Source organism: Silene latifolia, chromosome 1, assembly GCF_048544455.1.
Source record: "Silene latifolia isolate original U9 population chromosome 1, ASM4854445v1, whole genome shotgun sequence".
NCBI classification, from domain to species: Eukaryota; Viridiplantae; Streptophyta; class Magnoliopsida; order Caryophyllales; family Caryophyllaceae; genus Silene; species Silene latifolia.
Genome location: NC_133526.1, coordinates 84,615,052 through 84,636,348, shown reverse-complemented (window position 1 = coordinate 84,636,348; position 21,297 = coordinate 84,615,052). Strand labels below are relative to the sequence as shown.

At 34.8% G+C, this 21,297-nt stretch overlaps 1 protein-coding gene across 1 annotated transcript; it reads left to right on the top strand.

Moving 5' to 3' along the window:
* Positions 1-1,380: 1,380 nt before the first annotated feature.
* On the top strand, positions 1,381-10,948 carry LOC141649641 (protein FAR1-RELATED SEQUENCE 5-like). The gene is made up of 9 exons (XM_074458327.1): positions 1,381-1,441; positions 1,538-1,594; positions 1,826-1,921; positions 2,019-2,069; positions 2,680-2,737; positions 7,721-7,791; positions 8,751-9,053; positions 9,173-10,308; positions 10,412-10,948. Exons 1-9 carry the CDS (start codon positions 1,381-1,383, stop codon positions 10,946-10,948), a joined length of 2,370 nt encoding a protein of 789 aa, XP_074314428.1.
* The last annotated feature ends 10,349 nt before the right edge of the window (positions 10,949-21,297 follow it).

The window sequence follows — 21,297 nt, the reverse complement described above, 5'->3', positions numbered from 1 at the left end:
CCCGCGTCAGTTTCTAAAACCTTATTTCAAACTTCATCATTTCTACGTTTACCCTAATCACTCCCTAATCACTTCCTAATCATCGCGTAGCATCGTTATGTGTGTAATCTTCGTGGTTCTTACGTATAATTCCTCATTCTACTGTTGGTAAGTTCTATCTCTATGTTATTTGTATTCTTTGGGGTTACTGTATACATATATGGAATTGGGAATATGGGGGATTATGCAATGTGTAATTGTGTTATGTGATTATTGTATAGGAGAAGACTTCGTAGAGGAGCCTTTCTGATTTTCCGAGTTTCATTCTACTGTTGATTGCTAAGGTAGGGTTTCCCTACTCAGTTTACTGTTCATTGTTAAGACATGTTGTTTTGTAAAGATTGTGATCTGCTGATCATCGGAGTATGAGTGTTGTGGTGACGGTGTTGATGTGGGGATGTTGTGACGGCTGTGATGTTGTGTGATTATGATTGTGGTGGAGTCACTTGCGGGAGTGGCTTCACACCCTAGTTCGCCCTCCGTGGAACCCGCCACGGGAGGGGATGTGCACATTAAGGGACAGGGATTGTTAGTCGCTCGTTGATGAGCTGGACTAGGTGGGAGCGGCTGCGGTCACCCACTGGCGGCGAGGATTACCTGTTGCGATGGGTAATCTGGCAGGGCTACACACTTTGGTGTGTAGTCGGTTACTGTGTGAGATCGGAAGACTGGGGTTAGAGGATGATCAACTAGTATCTCGTTTGTCTGTCTTATATATTGATTGAGTAATACTGACCCCGTTGTTGTTTGTGGAATCTGCGGTGATCCATTCGGGGATAGTGAGCAGGCTTGACAGGTATTGCTAGTGGTGAGCTTGGGGCAGTCATGGGAGCGTTGTCATCACCAGTCATAGCATCACCGTCCGAGTCTTAGTTTTGATTTCATTAGTTGTCAGACATTGAAGTTGTATTTGTTGAATCAGTTTTTGGATTTTGTTGGATGTAAACTTTAACCCTTTATGGCATTTAATAAATGTGCTCAGTTCAGACGCTTTTGATATGTACTAACCTTGGGAAACCGAGATGGTAACACACTTTCATGGTAGGGTGGTTCTGGTAAGGCACCTTGGTATGAGGGGGTGTTACATTAACATATGGTATATTCTGTAAATATACCAAATTAAACAATGACACCAAAATATTACTTTTAATGCAATTACCCTTTTCTGAGCCAAAAATCAAGGAAATCATTACCCTTCTCTAATATAGTTATATTTGTTTAGAATAACTGTTTATAATCTCATTATTAATGGAGAGATGGTAGAGATTGTTAATTTCTGGTAGAAAGGTAAAATTGCGCATGCTTAAGTTGATAATAGATAAACTAAAATCAAAGCAGGATATGTCCACCAGGAAAGATGTACCCAATCAGAAACGTCAACGAACAACAAACTCTCAACCAGGTAAAATAAATGCAATACGTAAACTAAGTTAATCCACTACATTTATGTAGGTAGATGAGTTATGTCAATTCTGAACATTTACCTTGATATGTGCAGGGTCAGCTTCACAATTGCTGGATACTACTAAAATAGTTGTTGATCATGATGGCCTTCGTACAAGTCACACACACAATCGCCCCTATCAAACATTACAAATCGTTACACTCCAGGTAATAGTACATTGTAAACAGTAACACTACAGGTTCTAATTAATATGTACGTCCTTATACTTGCTACAAGTAGTTTTAATAGTTATGGCGGATTATCGGACATGATACTATGATGTTGTACACTACTTGCTAGAGATCTTTATTTATATCTGAACATTTACCTTGATATGTGAAGGGCCAGGGTCACGGTCACAGTTAGTGGATACTACTAACACTCAGCATGACAACCTTCGTATAAGTAATACACGATCATCCTCGTTTAACGGTAAAGGTAGCCATACTTTGTTCAACTTATGTCCTCGTTATAAGATACATATATCATTTACCTTACCATTGCATACACATGATCATTTTTAATTTGTTGCCAGACTCTTATGCAGAGAACGAACTTGAGAACGCTAGAGAGGCTTTGATCAATTGTAAGTACAACTTTAACATTAAGCACATTCATCGTTACATTTTTTTACTGTTTGCTATATTTAATTTATTGTACACAGTTCATTGTCTCCCACAATATCTTATATCCTCAGGCGAAAGAGTATTACATGCACCGTGTTCACAAACACGGAAACCCACATGTACGTATTAACGTAATTATTGTATTGTAGAGTAGTTCCGTATTTTAGGGTTTTGTATATAGAAAAATTATTTACATTATTTTATTAAAACTAAAAACTCACCATATATTTCATCCAAAAAAAAAGCTTTGCACGGTAACTCTAACAGGTCACCTGTCACGTCACCTCTCACACCTGGCAAACATGTTATTCAAAGTCGGAGAATAATTAGCTTTGTAACTCGAAGCATTGATCTAGAAATTGATCAAATGGAATTGGACCATTCCATTATACAACCGATACACTAATGAGTCCAACTGCAAGTGATCACACCACAAACAGCAGCACGATGGTGCATGATAACAACGAATCAAGTGACTCTGAAGATGATTACGAAGGTATAAATTTGTTTTACTTACTACTTTTTCAGTATAAAATTTATTATTATGATTGACACATTAAACTTTTGTAGGTTATTGGGACATTGGCGATCCTATATGGACATGCACAGAATGCAAAGCAAAAATGTGGTACCAAGAAAGAAAATTGAAATGTCAGAACACTACATCTCCTCAATTCACATTATGTTGCGGGAATGGGAACATCACCTTACCTTTATTAAAAAGCCCACTATAAACACTTACTGATCTCTATTCTAACAATGACGTAAAAAGTAAATTCTTTTTAGAAAACATAAGGGCTTACAACATGATGTTTTCATTTGCATCAATGGGAGGCAAGGTTGATAGTTCAATCAATCAAGGGAGGGGACCATATACTTTCAGGCTCCATGGTCAAAATTATCATTGAATAGGGAGTCTTTTACCAGAAGATGGTTCTACTCCAAAATTCGCTCAATTATATATATATATATATATATATATATATATATATATATATATATATTTATATATATATATATATATATATATATATATATATATATATATATATATATATATATATATATATATATATATATATATATATATAGTGATAAGTTCTTCTAAGTCCCTTCCATCAATTGAGTCCCTAAGTCTTTCTAAGGGCCTTAGGATGAAGGGAATGGAGGAAGGAGATTGCATCTCAATGGATGACCACAAATCAATCTAGTCTAATTAGCTCCCTTAATCCTTCAACCTTCCTTAAACACTCACCTATCCTAATATCCTCCTCTCATTATCCACCTCCAAATTTCTCTCTACACCACATACCCTCTAAAATTCCCAACAAAATAAAAACCAAAAAAAAAAAACCCAACTCAAAAAACCCAACTCTAATCCTCACCCGGTTCACCAACCCAACCACCCCACCACTTCTTCCCAACCCAACAACCAGCCCGCCGCCTTCCACCGACGGCCGCCATCCACCAATCACTCTTCCTCCTTCTCCACCCACGCCCTCCACCCACGCCCTCCACCCACGCCCTCCACCTCCACCCCACGGCCACCACACCGGCGCAGCCACCACCACGACGATACCACTACTACCACCACACATCACCACCACATCCGCTTGTTCTCCCACTTCTCTTCTATTTTAGGCCACCAAAACAACATCCCCCGTCGCTCCTTGTCTTTCACTATACAGATCTGTTTTTTTTTTTTTTAAATTATTCTTAGATCTAATCGGAAAAGTGGGGTTCATTGTGGAGGTGTTGCTGTTGAATGTTGAATGTCGGTTGTTGCTGTCGTTGTTGGCAATTTGTTCAAATTTGGGTGTTTTGTAATTTGTTTGGCTAATTGGTCGCAGCAACACCCAACATATTTCTTTGGCTAATTTGTTGTTGGATGTCGTGTTGCTGTTGTCTTTAGTTTGTTTGTTTTTTTATTTTTATTTTCTTTTTCCTTCCTGTTTTCTAAGATCTACGCTTTTTTTTTTTTTTTTTTTTTTTTTTTTTCAAATTTGGGTGTTTGTATTTTGGGTTGTTTTGTTTGTTTTATTTTTTGTTTTGTTTTATGTTTTTGTCATTTATTTTGTGTCTTTTATTTCGTTTTTTTAATTTTATTTGTTTAAATTTACATATTGTGTGCTAAAAATTCTGCCTCTAATGATTTCAAAATTCAAATTTTGAAAATCCCGCCTCAAATTTTGAACATCTCACATAAGTTGTTTAATTTTGTGAGATCTTCCATTAAATTACACTTTTTTCCTTTAAATTACACTTTTTGTTGTTGTTAGAATTACACTTTTTTCTGTTAAAATTACACTTTTCTCCATTAAAATTACACTTTTTTCTGTTAAAATCATACTTTTTTCTGCTAGAATAATATCTTTTTCGGCTAAAATTACACTTTTTGTTGTTAGAATTACACTTTTTTCTGTTAGAATTACACTTTTTTTCTGTTAAAATTACACTTTTCTCCATTAAAATTACACTTTTTTCTGTTAAAACTATATTTTTTCTCGCTAGAATAACACTTTTTCGTCTAAAATTACACTTTTTGTTGTTAGAATTACACTTTTTTCTGTTAGAATTACACTTTTTTTTGTTAAAATTACACTTTTCTTCATTAAAATTACACTTTTTTATATTACAATTACACTTTTTCTTATTGGAATTACACTTTTTTTTGTTAAAATTACACTTTTTCTTGTTGGAATTACACTTTTTCTTGTTGGAATTACACTTTTTCTGGTTGGAATTACACTTTTTCTTCTTACAATTACACTTTTTTTTGTTACAATTAAACTTTTTATGTTAAAATTACACTCAATTCTGTTGGAATTACACTTTTTCTTGTTGGAATTACACTTTTTCTTGTTACAATTACACTTTTTCTGTCACAATTTCACTTTTTCTTCTTACAATTACACTTTTTTTTGTTAAAATTACACTTTTTCCTGTTAAAATTACACTTATCTTTATTAATGACTAAAGTTACACTCTTGGACTAAAGTTAGACAGACTAATTTGGACAATTTGGACAATTTGGACTAACTAATTTGGACAATTTGGACAATATGGACTAATTTGGACTATTTGGACTAACTAATTTGGACAATTTCGACAATATGGACGAACTAATTTGGACTATTTGGACGAACTAATGGAGTTTACGACTAAATTGAATACAATATTTACAACATTTTTGGACTAAAAATACACTACTTACGAATAATTTTGAACTAATAATACACTATTTACAACTAAATTTAGAGTAAAATTACACAATTAGAACTAAAGTTACACAATTCATTTATTTTGAGTCATTTAGATTGTACAATTCCAATCATTGTCCACTAAAGTGTAACTTAGTAAATTGATAGTGTGTGCATCTTTTATCATATTATGAGTGTAATTTTAGTCCACAAAAGTGTAATTTTAGTACAAAAAAGTATAATTTTAGTCTACAAATGTGTAACTTTAATCCACAAATGTATAAATTTAGTCTACAAAAGTGTAATTTTAGTCCACGGAAGTGTAATTTTAGTCCATAAAAGTGTAATTTTAATCCAAATGTATAACTATAGTCCAAATTTGTGTATCTTTAGTCCAAATTGTGTAATTTTAGTCCAAATTGTGTAATTTTAGTCCAAATTGTGTAATTTAAGTCCAAATTGTGTAATTTTAGTCCAAATTTGTGTAACTTCAGTCCAAATTGTTCTAACTTTAGTCCAAAAGCGTAACTTTAGTCATTGAGGAGATAACCTTAGTAGAGATAAATGTAATTTTAATGAAGACAAGTGTAATTTTAAAGGAAAAAAGTGTAATTTTAACAGAAAAAAGTGTAATTTTAACGGAAAAAAGTGTAATTTTAACAAGGAAAAAACTGTGATTTTAACAAAAAAAAGTGTAATTTTAACGGAAAAAAGTGTAATTTTAACGGAAAAAAGTGTAATTTTAACCGATAAAGTAATTTTAATAGATCCTAAATCACACAATACCAAAAGAAAATTTTAAATACGAAATTTGGCAAATATATATAACAAGACGGATATTAACAAAGTGATATCAACAAGAAAAAAGTAAAAAATTAGATTTCATAACTAATAGATTTAATACTATAATTTTTACCGGAAAAAAAAGTGTAATTTTAACACAAAAAAGTGTAATTTTAACGGAAAAAAGTGTGTTTTTAACAAGAAAAAACTGTGATTTTAACCCAAAAAAAGTGTAATTTTAACGGAAAAAAGTGTAATTTTAACGGAAAAAAGTGTAATTTTAACGAAAAAAAGTGTAATTTTAACCGAACAAGTAAGTTTAATGGATCCTAAATCACACAATACCAAGAAAAAATTTTAAATACGAAATTTGGCAAATATATATAACAAAACGGATATTAAAAAAGTGATATCAACAAGAAAAAAGTAAAAAATGAGATTTCATAACTAATAGATTTAGTACTAAAATCACACTATAATTTGTAAGAATGTCAATAACCGAAAAAAAAAGACCAAAACATCAAAATTGAAAAAAAAAAAAAAAAAAAAAAAAAAAAAAAACGGGTCATAGAAAATTAATCTACTTTAGTAGATCTAAGATTAAAATTAAAAAAACTCACAAATTTAAAACAATATTATATAGCAAGACGATATAAGGAGAAAAAAAAACAACAAAGAAAATAAAAAGAACACCCAAACATCAAGTTTAAAAAAAAAAAAAAAAAAAAAAAAAAAAAAAAAAAAAAAAAAAAAAGACGTCGGGCGGCGGCGGCGGCGGTGGTGGTGGTGGTGGTGGTGGTGGCGGTGGCGGTTGGCGACTGTGGTGGTAGGTGGGTGGTGGTAGGTGGATGGTGAATGAGGAAAAGATGAGTAAATGATTTAATTGGATTTTTTGGGTTTTTTATTTGTTTGGTTTTTTGGGTTTTTTTTTTCTTGGTTTTTTTTGGAGAGAATATGGAGAAGTGAGATATAGAGAGAGAATAAGGAGATGTGATAATGAATTGATGAATGAAAGATGAGGAGGATTATTGTAATTAATGAGAAAATTAGAGGAAGATGGCAAAATTAGAGTATTAACCTTAATTTTTGGGTTCTCATCTTAGCCCTCCATTTCCAAGATCCAATGGCCCATAATGAGACTTATGGACTCAAATGTAAGAGGTGGACTCACTTGATCTTATTACTATATATATATATATATATATATATATATATATATATATATATATATATATATATATATATATATATATATATATATATATATATATATAGGTGGGATCAGGTGAGAACGAACACTCGGTGCAAACGGTGAGAACGAACTATAACCAATGGATTAACTAAAATCGTACGGCTGAATCTCGATGTCAACGCATACAAAAATTCTGTATTACTTACTCTGACTTTTCTCACCAAATATCTAACACATCAATTAAAAAAAATGCGATTATCGATCAGTAACCCAGAATTTCAACGAAAATTTATTCAATCGACCAAATTTTTGACGGAATTGATGTAAGTTTTCGCTAAAACTACTGATTGTTGTCATATATTTGATGAATCTACCTGTCAATTTTTAGTAATTAGATTTAAAAGCTTTCGTAATTTTTTTTTATGTCAATTTTTAGGGGTTTAATGGAAATCGAAGGATGCAATGATTTGGTTGATCCTACTAATTTAATTGTTCCAGCAGCTAACAGTGAACTCGGACAGATATCCTCTGAATTGGGATAGATATCTTCTGAATTGGGTATAGGTATGTCGATTTTTAGGGTTCTAATTATTCAAGGTCTATTTAGAGTGTTTTATTATTATTGATGTTAGTCATTGTGTCTAGTGTAGTAATTGGTGTGAATTGTTGCTACATTAGTCAGATGATACATAGTGTTTAGGGTTTTTTGCTGTTGTGTGATGACGGTTATGTGATGTATTAGATTTCAGAAAGACAGCTGATGTCAAACTAACCCTCTTGCTTCTAAGTTTTAATTGGCGTACCTGGAAATATAACTGATGTGTTTCCGATGTCATATTGCGTATCTGATAATATAAAGTCTGCATAGTGTTGTACTAGACTGGAAAAATGTACATGAATATCAAATAGATGATAATTAGTACGAACTAAAATTGTATCTGATAACCAAGTCTCTGTTTAGGGCCATTTTGGATAACTAATGTTTATAAGTTTTGATATGCGTACCTGATAATATAATTGATGCGTGTCTGATTTCAGATTGTGTATCTGTCAATATAACCCCTACATGCGTTTCTGGTGTTTCATGTGTGATTGTTGAATAATTAAGCCATGAGCTAGTGGACCAATTTCGAGTAATTCTACTGTAGAGTCAATATGACAATGGCTAAGTTGGACTGACTGACTGACTGATACTGTGATATATATTATCCGGAATTTGAGCATTTTTTATTTTCTGTACTGTACCTTACGGGTGAGCATATATGTCTGAATGTGTGTAGTATCCATTAAAGTCATGTATAAATGAATGTAGTTTCACAAATATGTTTTATGGTCAATGTTTGGTTGACGAAACGTACCTGGTAATATAATTGATACGTGTCCAATTCATTTTTGACGTGTTTCAGATGTTAAGGTTTCCGCTAATCCATGAACTAATAAAACATATGCTATCTGATTTTTTGCAGACTCACCATTAATCCCTCACAACTCCAAAGAAAGGATACCTGTTTGTGCACCTAATTTGAAGCCTACCGCAGGAATGATCTTCGAAAGTCTGGTTGAGAGAATGCAATTCTACAAAACTTATGGTGCCAATGCTGGGTTCAAAATGAGGAAGTCGACACAAAGAATTATAGATGGTGTGGTGACGACTAAATACTGTGTGTGTAGTAAGGTAGGTGAGAGCAAACCCAGAGGAAAGGTGAAAAAGAGGCAGAAGACTAGAATTTCATGTAATGCAAAGATTTTTCTCAAGAGAAATGACAAAGGTTAATATGTTATTATCGACTTTCATGAAGGTCACACACACCTTCTATCTACTCCAAACACATTGGTACATTTGCCGGAGTCAAGGGAACTAACACTGATACACAAGACTTGATTGTAGAGAATTTAAAGGTGAATAAAGGCCACGTACAAAGTTTCAGGATGTTTAAGGAGTATGTTAAGGGATATCGAAATGTTGGAGCATCGCTAGAAGATTTCAAAAAATTTTGGAGGGATGTGAAGCAATTTATAAAGGGTTACGATGCTCAAATGATGATTGAGAATTTCATGCATAAAAAGGCTATGTGTAACTCTTTCTACTTTGATTTTGACGTTGACGATCGAGGACGACTTTCTAGAGTTATTTGGGCTGATCCTATATCAATCAAAAATTACAGTCTGTTTGGTGACATGACATCATTCGACACAACCTTCAACATGAACACATACAAGATGATATTTGCTCCTTTTACGGGGGTTGACAATCACAAAAAATGTGTGTCTTTTGCAGCAGAGCTTCTAAGAAATGAGTCTGATGACGGTTTTGCATGGCTATTCGAATCTTTTTTGACCGCAATGGGTGGAAAGTATCCTAAGTGCATAATTACTTACCAGGATGCCGGCATAAAGGCAGGGGTTAAGAAAGTATTCAAGGACAAAACTCATCATAGGTATTGTATGTGGCACATTATGAAAAAATTACCTGATAAGATCGGCTCTACGCTTTATAGAGAAACAAACTTCATGAAAGAGTTATTTGCGTGTGTATGGGCAGAAGACATTGAGCCGACTGAGTTTGAGGAACGGTGGTGTTCTGTTATATCTTCATACGAGTTAACCGAACATGAATGGCTAACTTCGATGTTTGACATGAGAGCTTCCTGGATCCCAGCATATTTCAGAAATTTGTTTTTGGGTGGACTAATGAGTACCACATCTAGATCTGAGTCCAAAAATAGATTTTTCGGAAATTTCATGAATCCAAACTTAACATTGGTGGAGTTTCTGATGAGATTTGAAAGTGTTATGGACGCTCAAAGATGGAAACAGTCAAAATTAATTGCCGATTCAAAAAACTCTTTCCCTAATCTAGAAACACCTCACCCTTTGGAGAAGCACGCTTCTGTGTTTTACACTCCGGTCATATTTGCTGAATTTCAGGTCGAGTGGAACGCTGTCTGTTTTACTTGTGGGGTTAACGTTTTAGGGGTTAATACATCAGACAACATTCTCATCCATGATCGTGAGAGAAATAAGGTATATTATGTTGGTTATTCCTGATGGAGTGAAGTTAAGCTGCTCATGCAAAAAATTTGAGAGGCATGGTATCCTGTGCCGACATGCTCTCTATGTGTTGAAGGAACAAGGATTTGAAAAAGTGCCCAACAATTATTTGCTAGGTAGATTGAGCAAATTGGCTCTATGTCAGCCACTTTGTGGTAATTTGCCTGAAACCTTGAATGAAGATTGCAGTGCTTTAGAGGTTCAGAAAATCAAGCTTGGCAACCTATGGTCTGAATTATTCTCCTCTGTGACAATAGCAGAACAGAAACCAGAGTGTATCGACGAGTTAATGGACCTACTTAATAGTTTCAAGGACAAGCTGATCTTAGAAAGTAGCCCGTCTGAATGTAGCAGTGGTGTCACATGTGAAAAGTCCAGAAATAAAAATAAAGAGCTTGAAATGTTGTTAGGTACAAAGATATCGACTGAAGTTACAGTCTTAAATCCTATACAATCAAAAATTAAGGGGTCTGGAAAACGATTGGTATCCCAAAAGGATAAAGCTGTGCAAGAACATAAGAAAGCGCCTAGAAAATGTAATGCTTATGGTGAATTAGGTTTCCATGATAGTCGGAATTGCTCCCGGGAGAGCATGAAAAGCATGAAGTTCTGATCAGGTAAAAATACTAATTTTGTTAGACCACAGTTGGGAAATATACAATTCTGTCTAATTATGATTAAAAATTTAGCTTTAATTTTGTTATACCACAGTTGGTGAATTTGGAAGGCTTTGATGCAGGTTTGAGGAATTGAAGGGAAAGCAGATGGATATTGCAGACAAAATATGGAGGAATATAAAGAGAACAGTAATCAAGATAAAGGAATGCACACACAGTGAAAATCCGGAGTTACGCCTTTTTTTTTTCGTGAATTTACACAAGTCAGCTGGTGTAACTACAAAAATTTTATATGGAACAAACATTTTTTATCATAGATTTGTGAACACCATAATTTTGGTACGGTCCAAACCATATTTTTATTTAAAAGGTGTAACTGCGACTCGTATTTGTCAATAAAATACTAATGTTCTCCAATGTTTGTATTTTACGTATCTGGAACTATAATTGATGCGCGTCAGAGTTAAGATGGCGTACCTTCCTGAAAATATCATCGAATCAAATATTATGTAAATTACCCTGTAATACCATGGTTGAAGACATGTACGGTAGTGATATTAATTCTCGAAGACGTGGTGAAATCGACCGTCATACATTTTTGGGGTCTTGTAACAGTTTGGTGACGATATTGTTTGATACGAAGTTGAATTTGTGAAATCCTTTAACTGATGAACAAACAGTTGTTCAAGTGGGAGTAAATATCGTACTTGAGCGTAAAAGTGATTTTGACGTATCTGTAGATATAATCGATGTGTGTCAGTTGTAATATGGCGTAACTATTAACGTAAATCCTCCATTCCAGTTTTAAGCCAGCATTCGACAAATGAACCAAGGCCAGAATTACGCCTTGTTATCTCCTAACGTATTTAAAACAAAAACGTCAACCAAGAAACCAGAGTGTGTAACCATACTTGCACATTGCCAACTCCAACTAATATGGATTATCCAAAAATGATATCTAGCAATTTGTCATAAAAATCGGTCCACTTGACACAGCTCTTGAACAATTTCAAATTACATTTTTCAGTACACTCCTAAACAAAAGATATTACAACACATCCCTAAGAGTTTTGCACTATCACACATTCCGACAAATTGGGCACACTCCTTGATTGCTTGGTTCCACACTTCTGCCTGCCAGGGTCACCTCACTCAAAAGATCTACATAGCAAATGATGGGACGGAAACATAAGTATATGGTCAGAAGAAAAAATAACATCACATAGCTGTTAATATAGGCGGAAACATAAGTCTATAGACGGAAGAAAAATGATCGTGGGGAAACAAAATGAAGAGATAATACCGTTCGCTGATTTTCTTGCCATCGTAATAAGGTGACCGCAACTTCCTTCCTATATGTAGCCATAGTCTGTGTATCAACTTTGATGTTATAAATGATCTCCAACAAAATATTAAACACGCCAAAAGGTAAAGAAAAATAAAAAATAAAAAAGTTTTAAGTGGAATAATCCTTGTAATAGTTCGCAGCTTCCCTCTTAGATCTGTCACGACCAGCTTCTAACCACTTGAGTACATAAAGACCGCAATCATGCCTTCACAAGTATACCACAAAAATAGCCAATTAAAATTCCGAGTGGCTAACGTCAGGCAACAAGCTATATAAAAAGATATGAACTTACAAGTTTGGCTGCTGTGGAACTCTCTGATTTTCAAATTCAGATAGCGGAACGCTTAGAAAGTGCTTGTACCCTCTCAAACGGCATAAAATCTGGATGACATTATTAACCTACACCAAGGAGAATAAGTTTAATCTGAAAAGGTTTAGAATTAAATAAAAGGAAAATACTAAAAAAAAAAGAGGTTAAAATATAATAGTGTGTACCACTTCAACAACAATCTCCAAATCAACCTGGGGATCCTTAGAACGTAACGAGTTAAGGACGTAGTTCTTCTTCATTTCCAAGTCACACACACAAAGAAACCAGTGATCCTTTTCGATGATGGGAATAAAAATCTGTATCACAATATAAAAAGACACATAAGTTGACTTAACGGAAAGCAACCTTCTCGTACCAGTTTTGATAGCACTTTAATAACTACATGAATGATTAAATGCGTGCCCCATATTACATGCTAAAGAAAACAGTAGTGGTCTTACAGCTTTTACACCCGTCCCATCCTTTGGCATGTATGCAGAGGTTTTAATGTAGTTGCAACCAAGCGTTTTGTCTCGAACTGGGTTAAGATGCTACATTGAACAGTACAACACAGATAATTATTACAAACGAAAGAAAATTGAAAAAAAAATGAAGAAAAAAAGAAATTTCCAGATATTGTTTATTGAGGTACAACAAAAAGGGGATGCTCACACGTGCAGTTGTTGGAATATACAACAAATCCGGAGAGAGTATAGTTGAATATACACCAAACATGTCAATTACCTGCATTTGTTCCATGAATGCTGTTATGTGTTGTGTAACATGGAAAGAGACAAGTCATAACATATAAAATAAGAGTACCATATCAGCAACCCATTTTCGAGGTCTCAAAGAGGACATGCATTCTTTTGTTAATTGCCCGAAGTTTGTCTGAACTACGACGTCATTTGAAATAAACGCAGTATAGTGAGTATGTGGTAATAAAACTTGACACACTGGTTATTAAATAATTTCAATAATTCAAAATGATAGTATAAGAATATGATTACTATTTAGCTGCATCTCCATTTGACGGTGAGAACACATAATTAAAAAGATGCGAATTAGAGTAATTGACTTCTTCTTCAACAACCTGTTTTCTTAAAAAGAAATGGAAAGGATATAATTAGTTGGTGTAAAGTAAAACATTAACAATCCAAAAAAGTTTTTACGAAAAAAAGGTCTGCTTACCCAGTTTTGATGTTGAGACGCCTTGCAGATATCATCACTTGGTTCGACAGTTCGTTCTGATCGCATGTGAGGATAGCAAAACAGTACTTCAGCTTCTGTCTAAAAAGAACTTTGTCAACTGCAGCTTCTGTCCTGGTCTGCGTGGTGAAAGGCATATAACTATCAGTGTGGTTGATGTATCTACTGAATTGGTTAGCGTGTAAGAAGAGGAACGGACACTTCTTACATTTACGACTTGCATTTTGAGGGCTTGACGGCAGCCTGCATATGTCTCCATGTAACACATCAGGTAAATGCCGTTATCCATCATCGATCATGTGCAGTTTGGGCACAAATTCTTCACATTTAAAAAATTGAACTGTCCCGAATCTGGTCGATTTGGCAGTCATTTCACACCGAATAAAATCCCTCTAAAAGAAAGACATCAGGCTAACGTCACAAAACATGGAAGGATAACTTCAATCCGGAAAATGAAAACTGACAATGAAACTTTGTCAAGTATAAAGGGCAGTAAGAACTAATACACACCACCATCCGGATAGATCCAGTGAAATTCAAACTTTGAGGTCGTTTTGGGTGGATAAATTCAATCGTTCAGGACATGAAGTTGACGCAGATCATGAACGGCTCGGGGAGTGTGAATGGAAAGAACATCTGGGTTTGAAAAAATATAAGGGTACCTTAGTTAAAACAACCAGCCAAAAATTAAACATTCTACTAGAAATGAAACGAAAATGAGAGAGACTCACTAGTTCCAGTTGATCATAATCAGTTCCGTCTTCACATATAATTCCCTACGAGTAATACATGACAGAATCGTTGAGACCCAAATAGTACATTACAAGCTGATAAAAGGGGATTATATACCAACACCACTTTAAGTCGATAATAATAATAAATATTTACAAATGAGTGTCTTACATTGGGAGTAACAAAAGCGTATAAACGCAAAGGGGATGAGGCCGCGTTTAACTCCTCTTTCTTGTTTAAAAGATGACCCCATGCATTGATTACATTTGCAGATATCTTCATGCTTACGATCAAAGACTTTAAGTCGCATCGTCTTAATTGAAAATACTAATTTCTGAACAATACATCGCTGAAAATATGAACACATGTAGGTACATTGATTAGTTCTATAAATATGATTGTTGAGGTGATAGGTACGCTAAAAAAGAAAAAAACATAAATGTGTATACAGAATATGCAAACTTACCTATCATCCAAACTATCCCGGAATACTAGCTCAGAAATATCTTTCTCAGCTTGGCTCAAGTCAGAAAGCATGGATATGTTCCTTACCACAAAAGGCGATTTTAATACATCTGGAACAACTATGTCCCTCTTGCTATGTGGTTTGGCCTCTTCTTGAACTGGGAGAGCAGAGATGATCGGACGGGTCTGAATTAAAGTAGGTGCTGATGGGGGGAATTAACAGATGGAGCAGGATGATCGTATGTACCAGCTGATTCAGATTTTTCCTGAGATTCAAAAAGGTTGAAGGTGGGATACTCGGGAGCAACACGTTGTTTCTTTGGAAGAGGCTCATTAACGGGGTCCTTGTTAAACGCATTACTTAACTCGAAAAGAGCTTCCAGGAAGGTTGGGTCATCCCAACAGGGGTCATCACCTGCACCCCCTGTTGTAGATGTCACCCGGGCACCGTGTACTTTTGTATCTGCCATATTCACCGTAGTATCCTTAACCTGAGCACCGTCTAATCCATTAGACACATTTGACCGTTGGGCAGCATCAGATGCAACATTGCACGTGTCAGTGCGCGCATCATCACCGTGATCTCTCTTAGTCCGAACTTCTCCATCAGATTTGTTGGGTGGTGTTAATTGAAACCCACCCATCAAAGAATATGCCATTGCAGACAGCTGGCCGACAATTACAGATTGTGGCATTATAATTTTAGCACTATTGATCGCTTCTGAAAAGTTCTCGAATGCACGAGCAAGAGCTTTCCCTGCCTGGGCCATGTTGTCAATACAAAAACTGATACGTGATCGTTTGTCAGACACATTAGGAGAAACTTGCTCAGGCACATTGTCAGATGGAATGGTGGGTTCCACATACCCTTCTCCAAAACATCCTGGCTGCTTCTCCAACCGGTTTTCAATAAAACCAGCACCAAACTGATTAGCATGCGCCTTTTCTTGAGATATACGAAATGAAATATCCTCCTTGGTCCACGTGCATAACATTGGAAACACACGTTCAACCTTTCTCGACTTGAAAACCACCCTATCAAGGTAAATAAAGATCAGCACCATTATAGGACCTTTGAACGTTTTCGGACGACCCCAGTTTGCTTCACGTAATTTATCAATCCGCCATTGTCTGACACTATCAATTAAGTTGTTCTGGGTAAAGTCGTACCATTTTAGGGTTGGTATGATTGAGACATCACCAAGGCACTTGAGAATTCTAAGGCTTGGCACATTACCCTTGACACCCATTAGGAAGGAAGACACTATGAAAACGATAAAATTTCGTTTGAAGTGTTCACCAGCTTGCCGTTGCTCAGCCATCTTAGTCAATATATGGGTATACTTAATTTTTTCGATACCATCATATTGGGACTTCCATGCCTCAAGCAGTTCCATAAACTGTTCAGTCTGCTCAAACTTAGTCGCTTGTTCAATCGTAACCTGACCCAAAGGTAGACCTGTGGTGAGATGGACATCTTCGTCCCGGATAGGGAGTTGGTTGTTTAAGAGGGAGGACGTAAATGGGTCAAACTCGACACAAGCCGAGGCTAGCCGCCCGGGGAATCATGTCGGTCTTAAGGCATAGTAAACCACCGAAACCCATCTCTTGAATGTCTGAAATTTGCATGTCAGAAAGCCCACTGTTTATAAACTGAAGGAGGGAGTTAGGACTCATCCTAGTTTTTAAAACCGGGAAAGCATCTTTGGAGGAACAACCAGCCTGGTTCGTATCTATGCCAGTTGCCACTTGTTGTTTGCTTGTGTCAGATACTTCGATTGCTAACTTGCCTGATATGGGCCTCTTCATTATTACCCCTGTTCAGAAAAAAAAATGTAACCACACGTATCATTAGTGTACCCAACAACCAATACGTGTACCTATACATATGTAACAATATATTGGCTGGGAACAAAATAAGAAAGGACGAATTTAAAATTATACATACAATGTATATTTTAAATAGTTTGTATGTTGTAATCTCATATAAGTAATAAAGTCATGGTAGTTCACTACCCACAAACAAACGGACCTGCAATCTAGATAAGAATATCTAGAACCCTTTAAGATGCATATAGTGACAAAGAGTACTTAAATGTATAAAGCCAGTGTATTGTCTGCCGATACGCCGGAACGACACCTTAAACATAGAGCCAATAAATATACATATCATTTCACAACCTAATGACAGGAGTGTACATAGTAACTATATAAGCGTGCCTATAACCCGGTATAACGTATCTAGCAACAACAAGTGCCCCCGAATTGTTTAGAAAACAAAGAAACACAATATATGCCACAAATAATTTATTCATACTAATATCATCATAACACACACCGAAGATATGACACATTAATCAAAATGGGGTAGTAGCTGATAGTTTATTTGAATAACACATAGCGAATCACAACCTAATGACAGGAGTGTACCTAGTAACTATATAAGCGTACCTATAACCCGGTATAACGTACCTAGCAACAACAAGAGCCCCCGAATCGTTTAGAAAACAAAGAAACACAAAATATGCCACAAATAATATATTCATACTAATATCATCATAACACACACCGAAGATATGACACATTAATCAAAATGGGGTAGTAGCTGATAGTTTATTTGAATAACACATAACGAATCACAACCTAATGACAGGGGTGTACCTAGTAACTATATAAGCGTACCTATAACCCGGTATAACGTACCTAACGACAAAAGGAGCCCCCTAAGTGTTGAGAAACAAAGAATCTCAAAATATGACATAGATAAGTTATTCATATTAATATCATCATAACACACTCCGAAAATACAACACATCAAACGTAAATAGGTGCTAATTAAACGTATCTAGAAGCTGTTGAAGCGTAATCAAATGCACAAAGGCACCATACGTACCTACATGACGGAATCACAAAGAAATCCACCAAAAAATAGTTATGGTCACATTTTTATGTTGTTTGATTGTTTGATTGTTGAACTCTTAGTCATAACAACAGACTCAGATTATTCATGACGTTGAGAAAATTATGAACGAAAAACAAAAAGCAATCAGTAAAACAGCAGCGAATACACAACAAAAAGTATAAATAAATCATACGAAACTAGACTGAAAATGAACTTAAACACGAAAACAGCAACATTGCCTAGATAACGAAAACGCAACAAAATTAGTCCTAACAAGATAGGAAACACATTAAATCTCACATCAAATAAGTCAAACTGAAATGCTGTGAAATCAAAATAAAGAAAAATCAAATTGATGAAGAAATACAATACCTAACTGAAGAAATATAGACGACGATGCACCTTAATTGAAAAACAACCTGCAATCACCAGAACATAATTCATGCACAAATGAAATCAAAAATATAAACACAAACATAAACGAAATTAAAAAATCAATTAATCGCAAAACAACCGGAATATTACCTAATCGCAAAAACGCTCGACGATAACACACACAACTGAACCTGCATCATTGATTTCAAGCACAAGGAAGTAAAATAAGGGAAATAATTAAGCTCAACTACAAAATAATCGAAGAAATGGAGCTAAACAACTGGAAATTATGATCAATTTAAACCAAAAATACTTACGAATTTGAAAGAAATGTGACAATTGAAGATGATAGAATTAAACAGATGAAGAAGATTAATCGTTATCCATTATCATCATCGTTCGATCACCGTAATTTGACGAAATGCTTAATTTGGGGGAAAAATTAGGGTTCTGTTAAGTGGAGAGAGAAAGAGGACGATAAAAGTGAGAGGAGAGAGAAAGAGATTGGGAAAATGACGATAAAAACGTGATAATAATCCGTGTAATAATTTTAAGGGTTCCCTAATTTTAATAATTATTACTAATACTATAGGTCGTTCTCACCGTTTGCACCGAGTGTTCGTTCTCACCCGATCCTATATATATATATATATATATATATATATATATATATATATATATATATATATATATATATATATATATATATATATATATATATATAATCTTGATCAAGAGGTCGAAAACAAAATGACTCACTTCAGGTACTGTAGACGCATTTTATAATTACCTGAGTATATAATGACTTATTTTCTTTTTGTCTGATGATATAAATATTTAATGGTATTTTTCAAATTGCAGAAAAAATACTTTGAGCGAGGACATCGCCAAAAGTATTCAAGACATGCTAGATGAATATAACAACTTGACAAAATCATTTAGAATGGCAAGAGATCGCTTAGGATATGATGATGATTCAAATGTCAAGCTAAACCTCATAGGGAGGAGGCTAGAAGATGCTTGAACTTACAACCTACCAACTGTAGATGAGGTTGCAATGTTAATAGTTGGAGACGTTGAAAGCTCTGACGTAAGAGATTTAGTTCTTGAGAGAAAAAGACGACAGATTGAAGAGAATCAGTGAACTTCATCTTTCATATCTTGCTATGCAGTACCCTATCTTATTTTCTAGAGGGGAAGATGGTTATACAGTTAAGATAAGCTTTCATGGTAACACAGCTCTTAAGAGGAAAAGGATTAGTATGAGGGAATGGTTTGCTTTTCGAATTCATGAAAGATTGGGTGAGGCTACTACTATATTATGTGCGCACAAATTATTCCACCAATTTTTGGTCGACGCCTTCACAATGATAGAAACTCAAAGGCTCGCATATATTAGAATAAACCAAAAGAAATTTAGAAGTGACATTAAGAGGAATCTAACAGATGCTCTTAATAGAGGAGATAATGATTCTTCATCCATTGGTAAAAGGCTTGTGTTACCTTCGTCCTTCCCTAATGGTGATCGGTTCATGATCGAAAATTATGGAGATGCTATGGCAAACTGTAAATGGTTTGGTTTCCCAGATCTTTTCATTACTTTCACATGTAATCCATTGTGGCCTGAAATTGTAAGACATGACAAAGAGTAAGGTCTCACGCCTGATGAGAGGCCTGACATTATAACTCGAGTATTCAAGATAAAGCTAGATCAGTTTATCAACGGCATCAAGAACAAAAATATATTCGGCAAGGTGCAAGCTGGCACGTTTTTCTATTTTTGTTCTTACGGAATCATATTAATATTAAAGAAAAGGAATATTTTATCCGTATATTTTAAAAAAAAAAAAACACTTTTTTATTAAAAATGCATGCATTTGTGTACACTGTAGAATTCCAGAAAAGGGGTTTACCACACGTTCATATCGTCCTGTGGTTGCATCAAGATGACAAAATTCAAAACCCAGAGGACATTAACAAATTTATTCAAGCTGAGATACCAGACAAAGAAAGTGAACCCCTTCTGTATCGTGTTGTAACAGAAAATATGATGCACGATTCATGTGGTACAGAATTCAAACAATCACCGTGTATGATAAATGGGAAATGCTCCAAGTACTTCTCTAAGGAGTTTTCGGATCACACATCTGTGGATAAAGATGGATTTCCAGTTTATAGGAGGAGGGATGATGGTAGATGTGTAAGAAAGAAAGGAGAGCTTCTAGACAATAGAAATGTTGTACCATATAATCCTACACTTTTGATAAAGTATCGTGCTCACATCAACATAGAGAGGTGCAATCAAACCGCCTCTTTATATATTTTCTTATAGGAAATAGAAAGTGAAATTTTAGTTTAATAATTTATAAATCGTCTTTTTAAACGCGTAGTATATTATTTGTACCTTTTCTTTATAAGGCTAATAGGTTGTTTAATTAGAATTTACATCTAACTTAATTTCATAAATTAGTTCCCCTTATTGATTTAACACTGTAGTATTATTATTAATAGTTTGAGACAAGAATAACTTAGTTTCAACTGTACTTTCACAGTAGTAAACTTTTTTTTCCTCCTTACTAACATTATATTTAGTATATTACAACATTAAATTAAAAGTAGATATATTTTATGCAAATAATTTTATAAAAACCGCCTCTTTATATATTCTATCTTAAAAATACCGTGTTGTAGCACGGGGTCTATACTAGTTGATTATTATCCATAAATGAGTTGATAATAGTTGACATGATCCGGAAATGACTTAACCTAATTCAAAGTTTGAAAACCCGAAATTAATCTGACCCGAACATGACCCCATTGACCAGTTTATCATGTCTACTTATAATAGATTTGACCTTGATGGCTCAACGACAATTAAGGTTATACCGAGTCAAGCCATGTTCTTTTGGACTTAAAGTCACTTAATTTAAGTTCACTTCAGATCCTATAAGTTCAGTTCAGATCAGATCCTATAAGTTCACTTCAGATCCTATAAGTTCAGTTC

Excerpts from the sequence above, each read along its gene's own strand:
- LOC141649641 (XM_074458327.1), top strand. The coding sequence starts at position 1,381 with ATGTCCACCAGGAAAGATGTACCCAATCAGAAACGTCAACGAACAACA. Across the intron at positions 1,595-1,825 it reads TGTTGATCATGATGGCCTTC|GGCCAGGGTCACGGTCACAG; the intron begins GTACAAGTCACA and ends TGATATGTGAAG. Across the intron at positions 2,738-7,720 it reads GAATGCAAAGCAAAAATGTG|GGGTTTAATGGAAATCGAAG; the intron begins GTACCAAGAAAG and ends GTCAATTTTTAG.